This window comes from Spodoptera frugiperda, chromosome 27 (genome assembly GCF_023101765.2).
Source record: "Spodoptera frugiperda isolate SF20-4 chromosome 27, AGI-APGP_CSIRO_Sfru_2.0, whole genome shotgun sequence".
NCBI lineage: Eukaryota > Metazoa > Arthropoda > Insecta > Lepidoptera > Noctuidae > Spodoptera > Spodoptera frugiperda.
Window position 1 is genome coordinate 5,122,486 of NC_064238.1, and position 20,594 is coordinate 5,143,079.

At 37.0% G+C, this 20,594-nt stretch overlaps 1 protein-coding gene across 2 annotated transcripts; it reads right to left on the reverse strand.

Annotated features, from left to right (window-relative positions):
- Window positions 1-456: 456 nt before the first annotated feature.
- On the reverse strand, window positions 457-20,271 carry LOC118263447 (transcriptional regulator ovo). Of its 2 annotated transcripts, none has more exons than XM_035575454.2 (4): window positions 19,931-20,271; window positions 3,270-4,918; window positions 2,481-2,906; window positions 457-2,301 (listed from the first exon to the last, which is right to left on the reverse strand). In XM_035575454.2, the coding sequence occupies exons 1-4, from the start codon at window positions 20,091-20,093 to the stop codon at window positions 2,116-2,118; spliced, it is 2,424 nt and encodes an 807-aa protein (XP_035431347.1). In that variant the 5' UTR covers window positions 20,094-20,271; the 3' UTR covers window positions 457-2,115. The 2 variants fall into 2 exon arrangements, with proteins under 2 accessions (XP_035431347.1, XP_035431346.1); XM_035575453.2 differs by having other exon boundaries at window positions 3,213-4,918.
- Between the last annotated feature and the right edge of the window lie 323 nt (window positions 20,272-20,594).

Below are 20,594 nucleotides of genomic sequence, written 5' to 3' on the forward strand. Positions count from 1 at the left end.
TAAGGTAAACTAAGCATTCATAAATTATTTTTAATCATTTGACCATTACGTATCAATTTCTGATAAGCTGATTTGATGACATTAAAATTGAATTTTAAAAGTAGTTAAGTAAAAATGCTTTGCTTTCAAAATATTTTAACCTTTACTGGTTTATTATAAAAGTACAATATGGACATGGATTTTATAATAAAGATCAACCTTTAGCTGTCCTACTCTTACACAAAGAAGGAATGATTTTTTAAAGAGGATTGTGGATTTAGACTTTATGCATAAGGTAGGTAGGTTTCAAATAAGTAAAAGGTTCTTCGCTATGTTTTGCTTTACTATTTAGGAGTGGTATCTGGATTTTATTGCATTCTTACATATTTGATAGATAGAGTTGTATGTGACCATAAAAAAACAAGAGTTATAAAGGTTCCTTCATTGTTCTTAGATGTATGAATGAAACTACAGAAATTTTATTGATGATATATTGCTTATCAATACAGAGTAACAAATTGTTTGTTTCTTAAAATACAGTTTGAAATTGTATCAAAATGCTAATAAATGCAACAGACAAGTATGTTTAACGAAGGCATTGCGCTATCACAATTGTTACAGACCGCCGTCGATGCACCGACCAATGATAAGCCAATATAAATGTTCAGATCTATTCCATCTTGCCGAATTGTACAAAATACTTTAACAATTATCTTTTAAAAATCTCATAAATGCTAAGTAGGTACTACTAACATAATTATGCATATTACTTTCTCAAATTTTACTACTATCTTCTAAATTTAGACATATTTACAATTCTTTAAGTACATAATTTATCCACAAGCTTCGCTGTGAAAGCGCAAATGTATCAATTGAGCATCATAGTCTTTTTATACCCTCTTTCAAAACTCGGAAGCGCTTCATCAAGTCCATCTTGATGTCTAATTAAAATTATAACAATTGACGCATTAAATAACACATTTACACAATACATAATTCTCACACACACTCACAGCACAAACTGTAACCGATCAATATTTTAATTTAAATAATATAAATACTTCTAGAAATGCAGTTCAACTTGGTACGACATGTCGGGCGCCGCCTCAGGGCGCCCCCATCGAATTTAATAAATTTGGACTTTATTAAAGTACAAAACAAAAAACAAACATAACATTTTTCTATAGTTACAATACAAATTAAAATTGTGACATAATTTGTGTTATTAATTTGAGAAATAATTAGGAGCTAGTATCACTAAAACGAGGAAAGAGATTCCTTACCGTGGATTTATTTTAATACCAAAGCAAAAGCTTTGATATTTGCTTATGGGTCGGACAAGAAGTGTCATCCGATCCATAATCGCTTCATTTCAAGTCAGCAACATTAATATCATAACTAGCACCATCCACGTAACTCCCCCTCTGTTATCATATCTCCCCTGTCTACCCTGGCTGGTTTGAAATGAAACTTACAATCGATTTCTATGAGACAATCGGACTAAAGCTATTTAAAACTATCTTAATACGAAACTTAAACATAATCCCGTACCATCACCAAAGATTGCACATAATACCCGATACTTTGATTTTTTAATTGCAGTCATGCCTAGCTATAGGCCAGTGGATTATTTCACATTGACTGTTAAAAAATTAAGGTATTTTTTCATTGGAACAAAACATGGATACTGTTCCGTGGTTTTATACATAAGTTAAATACATATGCATTTTCTTAAAACACGGAATGTCTACAATAGTAGCTTGGAAGACAAAATCGATTATATAACTAAGAGGAATTTCGAGTGTGCAGGCTCAAATTGAACTAAAATAAGAACTGGGTTTTTTAGTAAATATATTGTAAGTATACGTATAAAACGGACGGAATAAATTCGTAGTGTTAAGTACAATATTATGCCATATTCATTTAAATTTCACCATGTTGTTGAAAAAATCCGATACCTTAATTGGTACCTGTTGGTTGACACTTGTAGCCATTACAGACAAAGTTGTGTGTAGTTGTAGCTTGCATTATTTAATGTGAAATGCCCACAGAATATTCATTCGTAGCACAACAAAAATGTCTTTAATGTTTGCAAGTACTAGTAATAACAGTTATGAAATTATCATTTATGTGTATTTAGTTGTGTACTGGCATTGGCAGCTGTCCCAGGAGCTGGTTTGCGAACGTCGCGTTGGTGAACTTGAAGTGTCGTTTGTCGTAGAACTTCAGTAACGCAGGTGAGTATGGATGCTGTTTCTTTAGGTGCATGTAATGTTCCTCTGGCTCCGATGTTGTGTGTCCGCATTCTTCACAAACGTACATCTGAAATAAATAACATACATTTTAGTTACTGGTGATATATTATAATAGACTTTTGAAGTGATTTTGAAAAGGTGTTTAGGGAACTGTGTTTTTAAAGATTTTATAAAACAGTATTATTATTCGATGCCAATTACATATGGATACAAAATATTTAGAGAAATATGAATATTGATAATTACCTTAGTCCTCCTCTCTTTGTATGCGTAGGTGTGTTGGACTCCATGGACTTTCAAGCAGTGGGACTCCAGTGAGCATCTTTGGGTAAACGATTTCTCGCAGAGGTTGCATTTGTATGGTCGCACACCAGTGTGCGTCCTCGTGTGCCTTTTTAGATCGAAGGTGTCATTGAACCCTTTGCCACAGAATGTGCATAAGTATCTCTTCACGTCTGAGTGACATTTCATATGTCGGTTCAAGAGCCTCTGTAAACTGAAGTTCTTGGAGCAGACCCTGCATACAAACTTCGTGGGATCATCTTCGCTAACTAATACTTGTTTGTTTTTCTCCTCTTCCCTTTGTCTCGCATTAGCTTCAGTTGCCAAAGGATTCTTCACACCATGTCCACCATTTATAAATTCCAACGGAAGTTCTGCTGGTAGACCCAACTGTAAACAAAATAAATATATTATAAGAATTATGTTAACATTACACAAGTGTAAAGAGAGTGAAAATGTGCTTCGAAAAGGGTATTGTGCCATAAAAGATTGAAATTCATCATGGAATTATAAAGCTGAGTTTATCTAATGTGACACAAATACAGTTTCAGATGCAGAAAGTTAAAGCATAAGTTGATTTAGGCTCGGCGTAATAAAAAATATTTTATTACAACTTCTATGTCGCTTTCATTAATATAAGACGACATAGAAGGAAAGAAACGTTAAAGCTTCGCCTTAAAATCAAATAATGCTTACCCTTTGTTGCAAGATTTGAATTTTGCCATCGCCGGCAGAGGCTTTCTTGAGACTTACAGCAGCAGCTGGACTGAGTGAAGCGTTCTCGATGTGACTGCTCCCGTCCAGTGAGTTGTTGCCGCCGGGTGATGGCAGTGAGGTGCCCGTCGGCGAGTCCAGGTCGAGCGAAGGATGACTAGTGAAGGGGAAGCCGGGAGACAGAATCTGTTGTCTCTGCTGGAGTTGCACGTGAATTTGTAGCTGTTGCATTTGTCCTTCACCGTGTTGTAAAAGAGCTGGATTCAATTGCATCAATAAATCTGGCCGATCTTTAGTGAAATTGTACGAGGAACCCTGATTTTCTTGGCTGGCGAATGCTAAGTAGTTAGCTTTTTCATAATATCTACTTAAATTAACTTGGTCTGCTAGTGATTCAATATCTACCGGATTGTGTACTGAATCTGGTGTAATAGATGATGATTCTCTAATATCAGAATCCGTAATTGATTCTACATGATTATTTAGTAAACTAGCAAAATCTTCTGCTGAATCTGAAAGGTTTCCTAATATACCTTCGTTTGGTCCAGGAAAAGTTAGTGTGTTGGCAAATTGATAGTTGTCAATGACATCTTCTCCCATGTCAACTACCATTGATTCATCGAAATTATTTCCATAATTACCGATAGCGCCTATGTTTTCTAATTTACTTTCATAATCTATTTCTTCATCTTTTAGCGCTAGTCCATAGTGAGCATTTTGCATTAATGAATATTGTTTACTTTGTTCTGGGAAATTAGTTGCATTGTCATTATTTTCACAATCCATATTGAACCCATTGATTATGTTGAATTCATTAGAGAAATTGCTATTGGCATTAAATGAATTTTGGCCGCCTTTTGTAGATGGTCCCAAAGTTTCGTAGAAAGGTGGAAGACTGCCTGTAGGTGGGCTGTTTGGTCCATAGTTAGAACGGCCGTCTCGTCCATTTCCGCCACTTCCAGAACCACCTCCGATGGCTCCGCCCCCACCAGACGAGGGTGCTGTGCCACCACCACCAGAACTAAAACTTCCTGAGCCACCGCTACTTTGTGAACTGCCATTTGAACCGGCGTTTCCAGTAGATCTACCATGACCAGCAGCAGCAGTAATAATGCCTGGAACTTTGTTGGGACGATTACGCAGTACTAAAGTTGGTCGCGCTAAAATTCCATTGGCGATTTTTGAACTGCTTGTTCTCCTCTGTTCTCTTATTTTCTTTTCAGTTTCTTCGTCTTCTGATTCACCACGTTTTTTGGCAATAACGTAATCAATAGGTTGGTCTTGTTCTGGTTCGGTAGCAGGTAATGTTTGTGGAATACTAACGTCAGAAACTTCTTTTTTTCCATCACGGAACTGTGATTGTGATGGTGTTCTTTGTATAACTGACACTTTTTGACATGTAACACTGTTATCAATGCCTGGTGAGGGAGCTGATTCTGGCGATGGGCTATTTCTAGAAGGTAGCACAACTGGATCACTGTCAAGTGTGTCCTTTTCTTCTTTTATAAGAGGTTTGTCTTCCTTTTTCTTTTCTTTCGCTAAGACAGGTAGGTACTGTTTACGTTCTGCTTGTGTGAGAACGTGTCCTCTATGACTACCATATGGGACGTCACCTCCCAGTATGGAAGATACAAATCGAGGTTCTTTTGGAATTTTTGCTCCATTGCTTTCGCCGAACACATCTCGTTCTGAAATTAAGAAAAAATAACCATCAGTTAATATTACCCACTAGGCTTACAGCTAGGTTCCTAGAATTATAATTATTATTATCGAAGATTTATTAAAAAAAAATGGAGTGAACACTAGTTTCAATAAAATAGTTACTATTTGTCCTCGGCTTTTTACTAACGTATTCATGAGGCGTCGGAGGCATGAGGCCTCGTTGACGTCACTGGTATGTGCCTCCATAACGGTAATACTCGCCTCTACATATACGCTCACACCAATGAGTATGTGTGAGTGTATGTTTTTATGTGTATTTGCCGCATTATTGTAATTGGCGCGCAAGCAGACAGCAGTGACAAAATCAATCTCGACCCAAATCTACCATCCATTGACCGCAGTTGTAACCAAACCATAGTCTCTACTCAATGTTTCCGGTCTCTCATTATACCTACTTTAATTTTAATGACCGCGTGTTATTTAATATTTAACATCAATGAAGATAAAATGTTCTAAAATTGAACAATGTAGTAAAATTGCAATTTACAAAAAATACTAGGGATACTAAAATGCATTCTGAGAACAAAATAGTGAAAATTAATTTTAATTCGTTACACTAGTTTCTCCAAACAAGAGTGAATCCCAAAATTAAAGGAAGTCATTTGTGTTTAGTAAAAAAAATCCTCTATTATAGCAAAATATGCGTAGGTAGTCAGTGAAAGTCCCAAGGTTGGGCCAAACGAGTTTCTTTGCCCTTTCTCGGCTTTTGTTAGGGACTCAAGGACGAAGCCTGTGCATTGTTGGGGATCTTTTTTGTATGAGCTTGTAATTGTATGCGTCTGCGCAGCCGGGCGTGAAACGCCGGGTCTCGTTTTGAATCTCGCCGTCCATAGGCCACGATTTTGTATTACTTTCAGGTTGGAGAAGGATATTTTGTGTTGTGTTCGTTGACAATTTTTATAGCGGCACTTAAGACTCGTAAATATTTTATGTTTGCTTTTTGTACGCCACGCTCATTCGTTAGCCGGTTTCTTAGAACTGTCTATAAGCCGTCTGTCGCTATTGGCTATTGGGTAAGCTTTGACCTACAAGGGACATTGAATTATTCCGTCTAAATACCAATTACTCGTACGTTTTACATGTGCATCATAAAAAGTGATCCGTAATCTGCCCGTTCGTAAACAATTTGCAAGTTGATTTTGTTAATCCTTTGTGCTTATTTATGCTTTAATAAAAGTTTATTTTTAGTATCTTAGCTTATTGTGTGTATTAAAGGTTACATCGATGTTTTTAAAACGGTTATTTTTTATTTAATCAAAAACTTTTCAGCCTGTCAACAACTATACTATAGAGATTTGATGAAATAATTCTTGATAGATGCAATTGAAGATATATATAGAGTAGACTAAGTAATACTAAATAATACTACTGAGAGGAAGTATATAGAGTAAGTAATACTGAAATGGTAAAGGTGTTCGACACCATAATAACATGTGCGTTTAAAATAATTCTCCAAGTATGTAAATACACATCAACTGACTGTATTGCTATGTAAAAAAATAACGTCGCGACTTTGAAATAGCTCACGAATTTGGAATAAAATTTACTGCAGATGGAGAGGAATGCCGTAGCCGGTACACTTTATATGGTGGAGATGGAAATGATAACGTTTCAAATGTGTGACAGAGACATATTATAGCGATTTAAGGTATGTCTCAATGTAAATTAGCATCTTAATACCAATAAAAATACTGTAAAGAATATTAATTTAGTAAGTAAAATATTGATCAAACAGTAATAAGAAAAAATTGTACCTAGAAGTTGAATCAGACATTATTTCTTCGAAAAATAGAAGTCAACCTAATCTGTTTACGCTTCTGTTTAGCATCAATTTAGAACAATTTGATACTATACCTAACAAAAGGAACTCGTTATGCTAAAACAGTACATGCCCTCCAGACAAGGTTGTGTTACAGTTTCAATTAGTGCAAAATATGAGAACAGCTATCAATGGAAATACTCCGCTCTGTTAATTAACTTTACCTTTTAAAGATTATAAAGCGGAATCTTCAATAATTTTAACTTACCGCCGTACTCAGAGTCATTTAATGGTTACTTAACCCAGTCCTTAGCGATTGTTTTCATACAAAATTGTTACTAAGGAATAGTTTAAGTAATCATTAAATGTCTTAGTATCATATTATTACTTTTACTGTTATATACTTTATTTACGTTCCTTTATAGTACATATTCCGTGAACTGTTCCAACATTGAATATTCATTAAGAGACAATCTATTGAACTTTAAAATTTGAATTGAATTTGGTTCGCGTTCGTAATTGGTTTGTGTTTAGATACCTATATGGCACTAAAAATGCAAAGATAATTTTCGCGATATGCGTTTGATATTTCCAAACCAGACTAACTCCGTGATTAATATTCCTGTATGTGTGTGTATCAACGACCTGATATTAACACAAGATCATAATGAGAAATGGCTTTTAGCATAATTAGTGTTTAATGAAATAATAATAGAGACCAGTTTTGATCGCATTCCGATTTATTTTCAACAAACACTTTGTTACTTTTGAGATTTGTTAATGTGTATTATGTTAGATTGAATATTTATTGTAAGTACGCTAACCTATTAGTAACATTACATGCGTGTGTGTATTTTACACCACTAACACAGTGTTACTGTACTTCGCTTACACTCACGGTCACGGTTGTATCATCACTTAAATGATCACCGTTAGCGTTTAATGCTGACGTCATATTGCAGATTGATATTTTATTTTCTTAGTTTTTTAGTATTAATGCGTCAGAGCAGAATATTTTTGGCAAATTTTTTGTCCCTATACAAAAAACCTGTCCAAGTTTTTAAATACATATTAAAACCAGTGGGAAATTACGTTCTTTTCCATATTATGTTATAGTGCTCTCTTATGCTGTTCAACAGGTATTATAAACAAAACCCTTGTTCTCGCAATTAAAACAAAGTCAAATGAATCACAGCATGTGAGTTATACATTTAAATAGCGCGGTTTTTATTCTAAAACGGTAAGTCAAGGCCTGGTAATTGCCGCGTCCATATCTATTCAGTTACTCGGTGTTTCCTGTCGAGGAGCACTGTGCCTCAACCTTGAATGCGAACACTCATTATTTGGCCATTAACGGCAGCCTTCTCCGCATCACATTTTGGCAATAATTAGCGATTCTCGAGCGGTCGAGTTGTTTTAAGACAATTTGAAGCTAAATACGCGTGAGCCATTTATGTCCGTAACGATCTGACGTACATACCTACACTATCAAGCTGTTTTCCTTGTATATCAGCAGAATTCTAATGCAATAACGTGATTCTCATGATGAACTTCATACGTTCAACGGTTTCCTGTTGTGCTTCTTGTATAAATAATTTCGTTCTGTTACGAATCATGGTTTCTATAGTTCTATCGACGCTATTAAGTTATCAACTCGGAAACAAAGAAATTATTTTACATAATGAGAGCCTTATTGCGATTTCACGGTCGCTTATAAGTATTTGGACACAATTATTGAAGCATGTTTTGGGTAACTCGTACCTGCTTATTAAATTACAATTGTAATAATATCAAGCAATCACGCCGTAACTATGTTAAGCATTAATAACCTTAACACATTTTGCGGCTTGCACCATTACGACTCGTGTTCCTAGTAATTATCGGTACATTAATCATCGACAAAATATTATTCTAAAATGATTAATTATGGGTTGTTCAAACTATTACGCTCCACTGTTACAATTGCAAGCATAACAATAACTAAGCCTTCGATGGTACTTATGCCGATCTAATTATATTTAATTAATGTAAGTGTTGCTTCCTTTTATTTAAATTTAACGGGTTTCGATTTTATTACTACTCTGTTATAAAGCAATGATTATTGTGGTAGCTACTTGCAACGGTGCAAATCAACTTTTTGTTACAAGATTTCTCAACGCATTATGACTTATGACCATCCAAAATGACTTAAGTTGAAAAATTACATCTGAATTATAATTTACAATCTTCAGATAATTTCGACGTGATCGTGGCCTTTATGCCGTGCACATAATATTCAAAATATAACATGATAAATTATTAGTAGGCACACGGGCATGAACATACAAAGGCACACATATAGAGGCGGCAGTAAAACTTGCCTGGGGCATTAATAAAAACTAGCGAGGCAGCGGGGCGGACTAGTATGACCTTGCGGCCGGGGTTATCGGACGCTGTTAGCATTTAACGCATTATAAAACGTAAGACAGCTATGAAGAACCGCTCCGGACGGAGAGCACATAAAATTCCGTTGAAGCCTTTTTTCCATAAGCATAAGTACCGATAGCACACGGTACGTAGCTGTGCTCGCGCCTGCCGCGGTGAAGAATCGGTTAAAAGGTCGGCCCGAAGGACATTTTTTTGTTTTGAATTATTTATAGTGGGTGCGACCGCATGTGGACCGTTCGGACCATATGTAAGCGTGTAACACACTTACAAATCTGCAAGCACTCGGATGTCTGATACTCAAGCATTCATGATTTAGGAGCCTTCACAGCTGCAAGCGAGTTAACGGCCGTCGCTCTTGAACATTATTTCTCGTAAACATTCACGTGTTATGCTGACATTGAAGGAAGGAAGAAAAGGTTGTTAAAGTAACGCGATTGTTTTCCCGCACAGCCTTTGTTCCGTTCACACATGCGTTATCTAGCCGTGAATTGGTACAGTCTAATTCGAATACCTACCTACCCACGCTCGGTACGCCTACAAAATGTAATTATTTAACCTTCCGTATATTTTTCAATAGCACTTTTGATACACAAAAAACCGATTCTAATACTTCGTCTCTCAGACCAAACGGTCGCAAAAACTGTTCAACGCTTTATTATTATTTTGATCACGGCGTGAATCACAACCAGATTTGGTGAGGGTTAATGACCCAAATATGTTTAGCGAAGTGTTCAAGGCTAGAGTCAACTAATTCGACTAGCTAATAGAAAAAATCCGGTATCTTAGAGGGCGATCGGTTAACTTGTTTTCGCATGTCCTCTGTATCAGCAGCAACTTCTACTTTATTACTAGTTTGTCCGTTAAAACAATTACCGTTATTCAATTTTGAATTTTTAAAGGGAATGACAAACAAATGTGCTTCGTTAAAATACTGGCATTGGTTCAAAATACGATGTGTTATCCAATGCTGAAAATGAAAAAATTAGGAGTCAACATTGGACAGTCAAATAGGTCAAGTGATCCTTGAATTAAAATGCTTGGCATAATGTAGACACATAATAAGGCAATCAGAATTTTGGAGGCGTGTTTTTGGATGGTCATTCGTACATATTGAGAACCCCAGCAAATGTCCCCTAATGTTTGTTTAGTCTCAAAACTTGTTGTAAATGTCACTTTGGCTTTGGTACATATTACGTGTTCGTGAGGACATGTGTTGTGTAGTGGGTACTAGATCGTGGGCGGTCTCCAGCAAATTGCTCCAAAACACACGAAATGATTATCTTTTATTGCGCATGACACAACAATGGAGGAGATGACCTTACGATCGAGATTTAAGCCGTGCTTACCGCTTGCTATTTATTTTACTTATATTTTTAACGACATATTTTTCTTGTGTTCTATTTACACACATACACAGAAATTATTTCTTTGCTCTAAAGTATTTGAGTGACGTTTCAATAGAATGTTTAAAATTTTAGAGTAACCCGATATTTTAAGGTTGTGATAAAAGTGACAGTTGCTCTAGGTGGTCGTAAATGTTCGAGATAAATGGGCGGTGGCTTCGATGACAAAGTGTATTTTATCGAAAGTTCCATATGGGTTCTACCATAAAGTTATATCTATTTCCATTATGACTATCTTATGTTTTGACAGGAATTGATTTTATGCTCTTGTGTGACTCTGCTGTAAAGGAAAACTGAAAATGTGATTTCTATCATCTTTGTGGCATTATTTTCCTCACGGATACATATAATTCCCACGTATGTTTACTGAGTTTTTTCGCACAAATCGCAAGTAATAAAAAAACGACATTAAGGTAAACTTGAATCTGTTAATAACGTAGTATGTTTAACAGGACAAACCGTTAAGGACCGGTGCAAGTTAGATTTATTTTCCACGTGTTCTAAGTTTACACAAGCTCTGCAACACTGCAAGTGGTTCGTTGAGAACATACACGGTATTTGCGCGTGCGCGGACGAGACGGACGAAGCTACGTCACATGTCTGTATTTGTTGAAATTACCGTTTAACATGCGAATTGTTTATTAACATTAGTATGTATGTATTTTTGCAATATAGACAGAAGGCGGTTAGGTAGGCTTGAACAAGATTTCAGATTATTTGGTCTTAAAATATTACCTAACTCTAGACAGGCAAAGGCTTACTCAATTTCTGATCACAAGCACGCTTCGATTGTGGTTTCACGACCACAAAGTTGATTATTTTTTATGTTTTAATCACTCGGAAGATTGGCATTGAAACCATTAAACTAGTCTGGGAAGGCATTTTCTTAAGTCCTATATTATTAACAGCTCAATAATAGTGATTGCAATTTTTCTAAATGTTACTCTATCGTAATTAGACTCCCGTTATCGTCTCTAGAGCGCATAAAATCGGAGAACTGCTCTGCGGTTTATCTTTGACGGCGTTCTCATAGAATTTTATAATATCAATCACGCGAACATTGACGGCGAGTTTTATTGTTTCCGCAATATAGGAGATTGGACACAGGCTGCGGTCGTCCACACCCCGTATACACCGTGAAGCCAGACACATTTGGAGAATGCTTTTTGTGGCTAGAAATTGGATGAGCAAAAAACAACTTTGAGAATACCCTTAGGACCTTTCGCCAGACGTTCAGTAGTAGGATAAAATAGTACTGATAAGATGACTAATGCACTACAACCCACTATTTCCTAGATCTGGTATGATTCATACGATAGTTACTTAAGAAAAGCGATGACTGATTCTTAGCGACCTTTTTACAAAACTACAAAGTTTCGCAAATATTACATTCATACTCGTATTACCATTTTCAATTGAATATTATTTTAATTAAAGAGCCCGCATTTCCAGCATGTTTTTCTTGAAACATTATAAAAACAACACACCATACCACTTGTACATAAGAAAAGCAGATGTATCTACAAAATGGGAGTAAGAAACAGGTTAATTCGCAATTAAAATAGCCCGTATCCATCACGTATCACCATGGATGTCAGCCATGTGGGACCGTTCCTAGAACAACTGGCTACTCACGTGTGTAACATCTTTGGGAAAAAAATGAAGAAAAAATATGGCGAGCCCTTGAGTAACCGTCACTTAAGTGAGCCGTCGGATGTTGACTCTTTACGTCTTTAAGTCAATTTCCTTGTAGTACGTACTCGTTTGTACTCCGTTCTCAAGCTTTGTGTTTCGAAATAAGAAATGCGTTGGAGCGTATTTAAAGAAGGCTTAAGCTTAAAGGAAGCCTTATAAGGGACCCTGCCTTGACCGACATAATAAGAGGTCTAGGCTATGATGTGTGCCCGGTTTTTGAGATTAAGTTATGGGCTTACTTCCAAAATTAATTAAAGGATAACCTCGCTCAAGTTTGTGGGAGTTCAGTTAGTTTAGTTTACTCTCGGTTACACTTCGTTGTAGGCAATCCTACACCAGTATAATCATGACACATTTTCTATAGAAATGTCCAGTAACGCTTGACCTGCATCAACCTAGGGGGCACGACACGACTTTGGCAAAAACCAATCAAGTTGTCACAAAAACTTCAGTTGAATCTAAATATATCTGCGAGTAAACAGCATTACTGACGATTGAAACGCCATTAATAACAATTATACCGGCAAAAGTCATTCCAAGAACAGATTCTGTGCGCCTATTCTGAATGTAATCGCTTTTTTATGATCGCCAATCTTTAAAAAGGCAAAACCTTAAAAAGGTAGCTGGAGTACAATGGGTAAGGATACAATAGCCACGGCCACATGGCGAAATACGTTTCTTCTTTTTTGGTAACTCGTAAAGATGCAGATTTACTGTTCACATATCGACGCTGGAAAGGCAAAATGTATTAAGCGCCACTTTGGTCGAAAATGAGTTATATATACCGTTGGAATCGCCTGATTTTTCTCTTTCGAATGGTCTATGTCTCGCCTTAATTTGAGCACTTTGATGGCGGTTAATACACCGGTGATTTTAGACTTTTTCGTATATTTTTTTGTTTTAAATCCATTCATTTTTTTACTTTGGCTCATAAAGCGTACATGATAGTAACAAACTACTGATAAGTCATTTATACCTGCTTAAGTTTACAACTAGATTGGTTTTAAATCTCTTTACCTTTCCATTTTTCTAAAAAGTAACGCAATAAAACATTTTACAGATTGGCAATTATTATAAAATCTAAACATAAGTCAATTTACTTGTAAATAAAATATATGTTTTTTGCGTTTAAAACATTTTACTTTTCTGCATGTTACAATTATTTGGACGTTAAAACAATTTTATCCAAAACATTTTATTACTAAAATGGTTGATAATACAATTTTACCTGAAGCTATTCTAATGTGTTTGTAGCACTTAAATTAATTTACCTAATGTAAAATTAATTGCATTTGTGAGTTAACCCTCCCAAAAAAGATTGATAAATACTAAACTATGGTGGTTAGACGGTAGTTCAAGACTGTCATTCACCGAGACCGCGGCTGTTAATCAGGGCCGAGAGCGTTGCGCGGGCGCTTCAGTCACCCATGCGCTGTCGACGAGGGAGTTCACGCTCGCAGTCGCAATACACTGTTCGTAAATATGAGGAGTACCTTAGTTTGCAAACGTGTAATGCCAAAAAGAATTTACCAGATACTGATATAGAAGATGTTGATATAAGAAGAAGATTTTTAATTTTCCAAAATGTGATTATTTTTTATTATTATATCGTCACGCTCTTTATCCCCGAAGGGATAGGCAGCGGTGCACATTATGCCATGTAACGCCACTGTATAATGTACACCCACTTTTCACAATTTATGTTGTAAGTCCCATGTAATAGGTAAGCCTATTGCCATACATCGGACACATTTCTAGATTCCATGCTATTACTGAGAAATTTTCGAAAAACCGAAAAAAGCCCAGCAATAATTCGCCCAACCCGGGTATTGCCCTTGCCCAGTAATCGCACTTGCAACCACTCGGCCAAGGAGGCAGTCATTATTTCAATATAAGATTAAGTGAGATTATATTTTACACTTATAAGATTAATACTGATACAAAAGATGTTGATGAAGTTTCATGTTATCTATGTCTTGAATATGTTTCCAAAGTCTGATTGTTTTTCATTTTGTATTTGATTAGTATAAGTCTAAGTACAAGTGTACCTATTAACTTGTGATATCTGATCTCTACTAGGTATACTTAAAAGTATTGCCTTTCCATGTTCCGTACCAAAATGGCAAAACTGTTGGGCCTACATAGTTGAAACTTTGTAGGTTGATGTATTCTGGTAACCGCTATTTGGATTTCGAATAACAATTAATAAATTAAAAGGGGCACCCCATACATGGAACTGATTCAAAAAGTTTTAACCTATTCGTGATGGGTGTCTATCGATAATACTTTAAAAAAGACATTAAGGTTCCTAAAACCATTTTTCGTTAAAATCAATTGTTTGAAAAATAGACGTTTCCAAAGTAGAAAAATGAGTGTCCCCCTCTCTAACATTTAAAATATGGGAGGGACAAAACTAAAAAAAAAAAAAATATATGCTGAAACTTTCAAAGAAAATTGGTTTGAACGAGATATCATTATTACTTTTTCAGAAATAATACTAATAGAACTCGTCCGTGAACGGTGGCGGTGTGTCCTGTATGGGCTGAGCACCGCCAAGTCCTCAGGGATGTGGTCGGCGACGGTGACCTCTCGCGCCCGTCACTGGTTCAGGCCATGGTGCGGAGCGAGGGGGACTGGGATGCCGTCTCCACCTTTTGCGAAGCAGTCATGCTAGCTACGGAGAAGGCGAGGCGCGTGAGAGAACAAACCTCCTCACGTCCCAGCCGTCGCGTGAGACACTCCGGGCGTCGGGGATCGCGGGACGATCTCCGGCCACCGTAAGTGCGGGTCTGCGGACGGCGAGCAAGGGCAGCTCGCCGCCCGACCAGAACCAGACCCGTGCGTGCGGATCGGATCATCTTGAACTTCTGGGCGTAACTTTATCGCTTACACTAAACTTCGGCTCTTATATAGAGTCGAAGGCGCATCTGGCTGGTAGAAAGTTGGGTATCCTCTGGTGGGTGAGACGGTACTTCACACCGAAACAACTGCTGAGTCTGTACCAAGCGCAGGTTCGGTCATGTATGGATTACTGTTCTCACCTTTGGGACGGCTCGGCTAAATGCCAGATCAAAGCGCTAGAAAACATCGAAAAGCGTGCCAAGAAGCTCATCAATGATGATGCGCTTGTAGAGGCCCGGCTTCAAAGCCTTGAACACAGGCGCAAGGTTGCAAGCCTTTCCGTTTTTTACCAGATACATTTCAGAGAGTGTGTGCGAGAATTGCACAACTTGATTCCCCCAAGTACTTTCCATCATCGAACCACAAGACAATCGGCGAGGCGTCACCGTTTCATGGTAGATATCCCACCCACTCGCACGAAGCGCTTCACTCCAAGCTTCCATGTGCGAACTGTTAGAGAGTGGGATTCTTTGCCGGAGTCTGTGTTTCCTGATGGGTATAACCTGGGTGTTTTCAAGGCCCGAGTGAATAGGTTGGTTATGGACAGACGTGCTCCATCGTAGGCCGCGTCATCACTTACCACCAGGCAAGATAGCGGCTAAACGTCGACCCATCAAACGTAATAAAAAAGTGCATTTTCAAAAAACGCAAATATAACTTTGTCGTTCATACAAACAGTATGTATAACGAAGTTATTTTATAACTTTTATATTATGCCATCTACTTGCTGCTACGGAACCCCTCATGGGCGAGTCTGACTCGCACTTGGCCGGTTTTTTAAGACTGATTGATCTCAGAAGTAAGTCGTTTATATTTTTTCTTCATTTTGCGATGAAAAGTCCTTTTAAAAATTTTTTTTGCGTTATTTAGTTTTACCCGTAACTTCCATTATTCATTAATATGGTGAGATAATACTTAAAGCCCAGCGAAAACTTTAGCTTAATGCAAGATAAGACATTTTAGTTTTCATGGTCTGACTTGACCGGGCCTGATAAAACATTTTACTTAGACGTGTTAGTATGCTGTACAGAATATAACACATTTTATCTAGCTCATTTATGCAGCTTTTTGTTCGTTAAAACATGTTTTACCTGGACACGGTGAGTACGGTCAACTGACTTAAGTCAATTTTACCTAACCAAGATTATGGCCTGCATTGTATTAACTCCAAAATCTTGGACACGAAGACACTTACATTATTTTCTATTATTACATTTCATAGTAAACGTTATTCGTAATAACTATTTTGAGTTTCAATGAAAAAGCTCCAGTAATTAATTAGTTATGATTTTTTTGCAAAATTTGAAACTTCAAATCGCTCTACTGAACAATTCACATAATGGCGGTTAATACATTTTGCCTTTCCAGCGTCGATATATTATGGCAACACGCGATAAGCAAGCAAGCGTACACTTTTGTTTCGGCTGTCCATCTTCTTTGCATTGAATTAGTAGAACCGTGACTGCTATTAAAGTTAACGTTTTTTAACAGATACATAGACATTTTATCATTGTACAACAATTTACTGTTCGTATAGAAACTATCGAGTAGATGCAATATCATGATTTCTATCAATAAATCTTCTGAAGTAAAATTGGTAGCAATGCGAGTCGTGATCTCGAATACAATAGTTTTATTAAGAACAATGTGTATTTTAAGAGTACAGTTGGGTGCATCTGTACAGGTCCCTTGGCCTTAATGCGAGCGTCAACAGTATAATGTTAATTGATGCTCACGATTCTGAGGCTGTTTAATTAAACGTACTATGTGTATTTGTGTACCTGATTATTATATTACAGATTGCAGTATTTTAGTATATGTCGTGGTAAATGTTGAATATTAAATCCTTTTTTCATTCATGTTTCAACTCTTATTGATGATAGATGTAAACTAGTTCCATTAGACTTGTTTTTACCCCTGAAGCTGTTAATAACTCGGTATAACTTAATTTATCATTTGTTCATTAGTAATACTCTCCCTAGTAGATTAATTTGTTTCTCATAATTGAGTTTGCTGTGCGCGTCAGTGTGTGTTTGCGCGTAGTACATTGACGTCTTTCTACTCAGATCGAATTGGCACACGGTACGCCGGCAAACCGCAGGGTCATTCTTAATTATTCACGTGACTGCAGTATGTAACGTCACACCTTATTATCGTCTAACATCGATAAAATATTACTTACTTAATAAAATTACAATTGCGTAAAAATTGCAATAAAATTTCAACATCGTTTGAGCAAATTGCTAATATCACGTTAATTAAATACTTCTGTTGTTCTATAATGTCTTAAGAATGTGGGAATTGCATAATTCATTAGGTTTTTTTTGGTAACGGGTATTGTTAATGACCGCGGAAGGTCGGCAAGTTAACCGTACGGTTCTCACGGCGCTGCACAGCAGGGTGGGGGCGGAGGACACTCTGTAATGGGGCATATTTATAACAAAAATATTCTAATTAATAAAAAGATCCCCTCTAGTAGATAAATTCAATTTAATATTAAAATGGATTCAGGATGACAACTAAGCAGTTCGTTGAAGTCTTTTGTACTGAGCGGTCGTCGTAGGGCTACGTAGCCTTTGAATAAATAACTATCGTTCCACGTGGAACTAATTGTTATTATATTTTAGTAACATGATTATTACGGCATTTTATGTTTATATTAAATTAATACATTTATTAAACAAGAGTGAGGTTTGAAGTTATTACTTTTACTAGTAACTTTAAATAAGAAATGAAAATTATAGCTACACATATAATTATACTGGACATTTAAATGGATATAAAGCAATAAAAAGGCAATGAATAAATGTCAATAGTTATCGCTACCGAAGTACCGGCCCCAGTTGCTCCCCATCTTATTTATAGTGCACTTTGCCGCAGGTTGGGGTCGTGTGACCTTCGGGCCGACTCATCCGTGCCCTTTTACCCACAGGTGCCAACACACCTGTAATTACTTTATCCGTACTCTATTTTTAAAGTATATAAATTTAAATTTACCTACTAAACGTACATGCGGGCTTAACGGTAAACGTTGACTCACTGTTTTCGACTTAGACAGTAAAATTGTTTATATGTCTGACATGTTCAGCAAGTTCTGTTATATAGAATTTATTGACAACCAATTTGTGACGTCAACTTTGCAATTATGACGAAACGATTCCTTGTAAAAAAAACAGAAAATAACATGGGTGGAAAGGAAAATATTATTGTAATTGAATAAATGACAAACTAAATGTTTCAAGGAAAGCCTGATGAGTTTTCTGATAAATAATAATAGTGAGAAATTAATAGGTCATTTAAAAATGCTTTATAAATGGCACAACCAAAAAAAAAACATTACCAAAATTGCAGAAAACAATGTAATCATTTGGTAATTGAACAGAGAAGCGAAATTTATGCAAATACGGGACACATACGTCACACAAGTTAATTATATTGAAATGACAGTCGAGATTGCGGTGACTAACCTAAATACAAAGCGAGCGGCGATGGCTGGCGGCCGGAAGTCGCGCCATTGTCCCGCAACCATTGACACCTCGGTACCTATCATCCGGTCAATTCCCGTACCGTGTGTAGCTCTCCATTAGATACAAAAAAAGAGCCGAACCATTGGTAGTGCTAACATCCCAAATTTTTTGTCCTAACTGTACTTAAAGCTCAATTATCGTCGTATTACATAACCGTGAGTTGCAATGAATTGCTTGGTGTGATCAAGTAACATTAATTTTGTCTTTGAACATACAACAAAGGTAAAACAAGAAGTGAACGATCATAAAAAGACGATGAGAATAAAGTCGTTCGCAATGACATTAATGGCTTTGGAAAATGTTGAGCCATAAATCGAGTATACAAACACAATTATGAAATAAAAAGGAGTGGAAGACCCAGTCCTGTCTAGCCTGACTTCCCTGGAACTATTCCAAACAAAGTACTGCAATTTGAATAACTTATTCCAAGTACCTTATGTTGAAACATTTGAATTCAAGTCACAGACAACCTGAGGATAACATCAATAGTAGCCAAAAGAATTTATCGACGATCATCACAAACTCATTCAAGATAAAAGACTCAAATCAAATTTCAAGAAGGAAACATCGACATTTTTTAACACATCTATAAGAGTAAACAATTCGTGGAAAAACGCAAAAACACGACAGTTATATATCAGTGATTCACGCATTGTAGGTACATTACCTGGGACCGTTAAAAGTGCAGTGACAGTGACGGACTACCGATTACGTTTTTGTTTATCATAATCTACTAAACTACACATTAAGGATTATCTTCCCTTTAGTAACCAAACCTGTTTAGTTATTTAAAGAATTTTGCCTCTTAAAGTTTCATCGTAAATCGACCTAACCAATCTCACTGTTCTGAAGAAATACTTTCAACAAGTTGTTCCCAGAATAACATTAAGCAGAAGAAAAGTATGTCGCTCAATTTGACAAAACCAACGATAGATTAGGATCACGCAAGACACACAAATGATCGCAGGTAACATTTGTTGGCGAAGCGGAGCCGAGAACTGGATTCTGTTCAAGTGTGAGTATCTTTTTTTTGGGCGAGCAAGTGGCCGTTAAGAAGGAAATGATAAATAAAAATAAAAGCTTTGATCAGAACAGCAACGATGACGACTTAAACATGAATATAAGACTAATGGAAATGATGAAATTAATAACAGAGAGAAGAAATTTTATGTTACTATAGAAAAATTAGATGATGATATAGATGCTACTAATAACAGAAGAAAGAAAACAAAGTTGTAGAAAGAACCCAAACAAATGGACACTTACCGATACAATCCTTATCCTTCTTGGAGAGGAGTGCGATGGGGCCATCATCGAGGGGAGAGCCAGGGCACAGTGGGTCAGACTTGCTAGCGAGCAATTCCAGCCCCTCCTGCAACCCTAGTTGCTGCTCATGCAGCCGTTTCTTGATTAGGAAGATTTTCGGCATCTTCGGGCGCTAATGAACACTACACTCGATCCTTCTGTTCGTCTATGTCACTTGGTCTTTTAAAATTCACAGATCAGCATCGTATCACACTGCACGTTAAGTTTCCTCGCGTTGTTGATGTTTATTTTGTGCGTAGAAGTTAGCGGCACATGTGGTACCGTTGGCCGCTGCGAAAGGACTGAGAGCTAGTGTGCGGTGCCCGCGACACCGTTGCCCGAACAGGTCCGCCCCCGCCCGCGCCGGCGCCGCCCGCCTGGCCCCATGCGTCCGCGCACCGAACCACACCGGCACCTCCGCACAACCACCGCTCTTGCACACAGCCACACGCACCAGTAAAAGTGCTATTTTGTGTATGACGGTTGTTGCTTGTTCTATCTCACATTGTCCTAGCACAATGGTATTTTTTCACTTACTGATTTTAGTTTAATAAGTTAAACTAACAGATTAAATAAATGGAAATTTTGTTTAGGTTTTTTTATTTTTTATGTAGGGACCAATACA

What these genes read in the sequence shown, in the direction of transcription:
- LOC118263447 (XM_035575453.2), bottom strand. Translation starts at nt 20,093, where the DNA reads ATGCCGAAAATCTTCCTAATCAAGAAACGGCTGCATGAGCAGCAACTA. An exon ending in GAAGGATAAGGATTGTATCG is followed by an intron (nt 4,919 to 19,930) that starts GTAAGTGTCCAT and finishes TCTTAATTTCAG; the next exon opens with AACGAGATGTGTTCGGCGAA. An exon ending in ACAAAGAGAGGAGGACTAAG is followed by an intron (nt 2,302 to 2,480) that starts GTAATTATCAAT and finishes TATTTATTTCAG; the next exon opens with ATGTACGTTTGTGAAGAATG.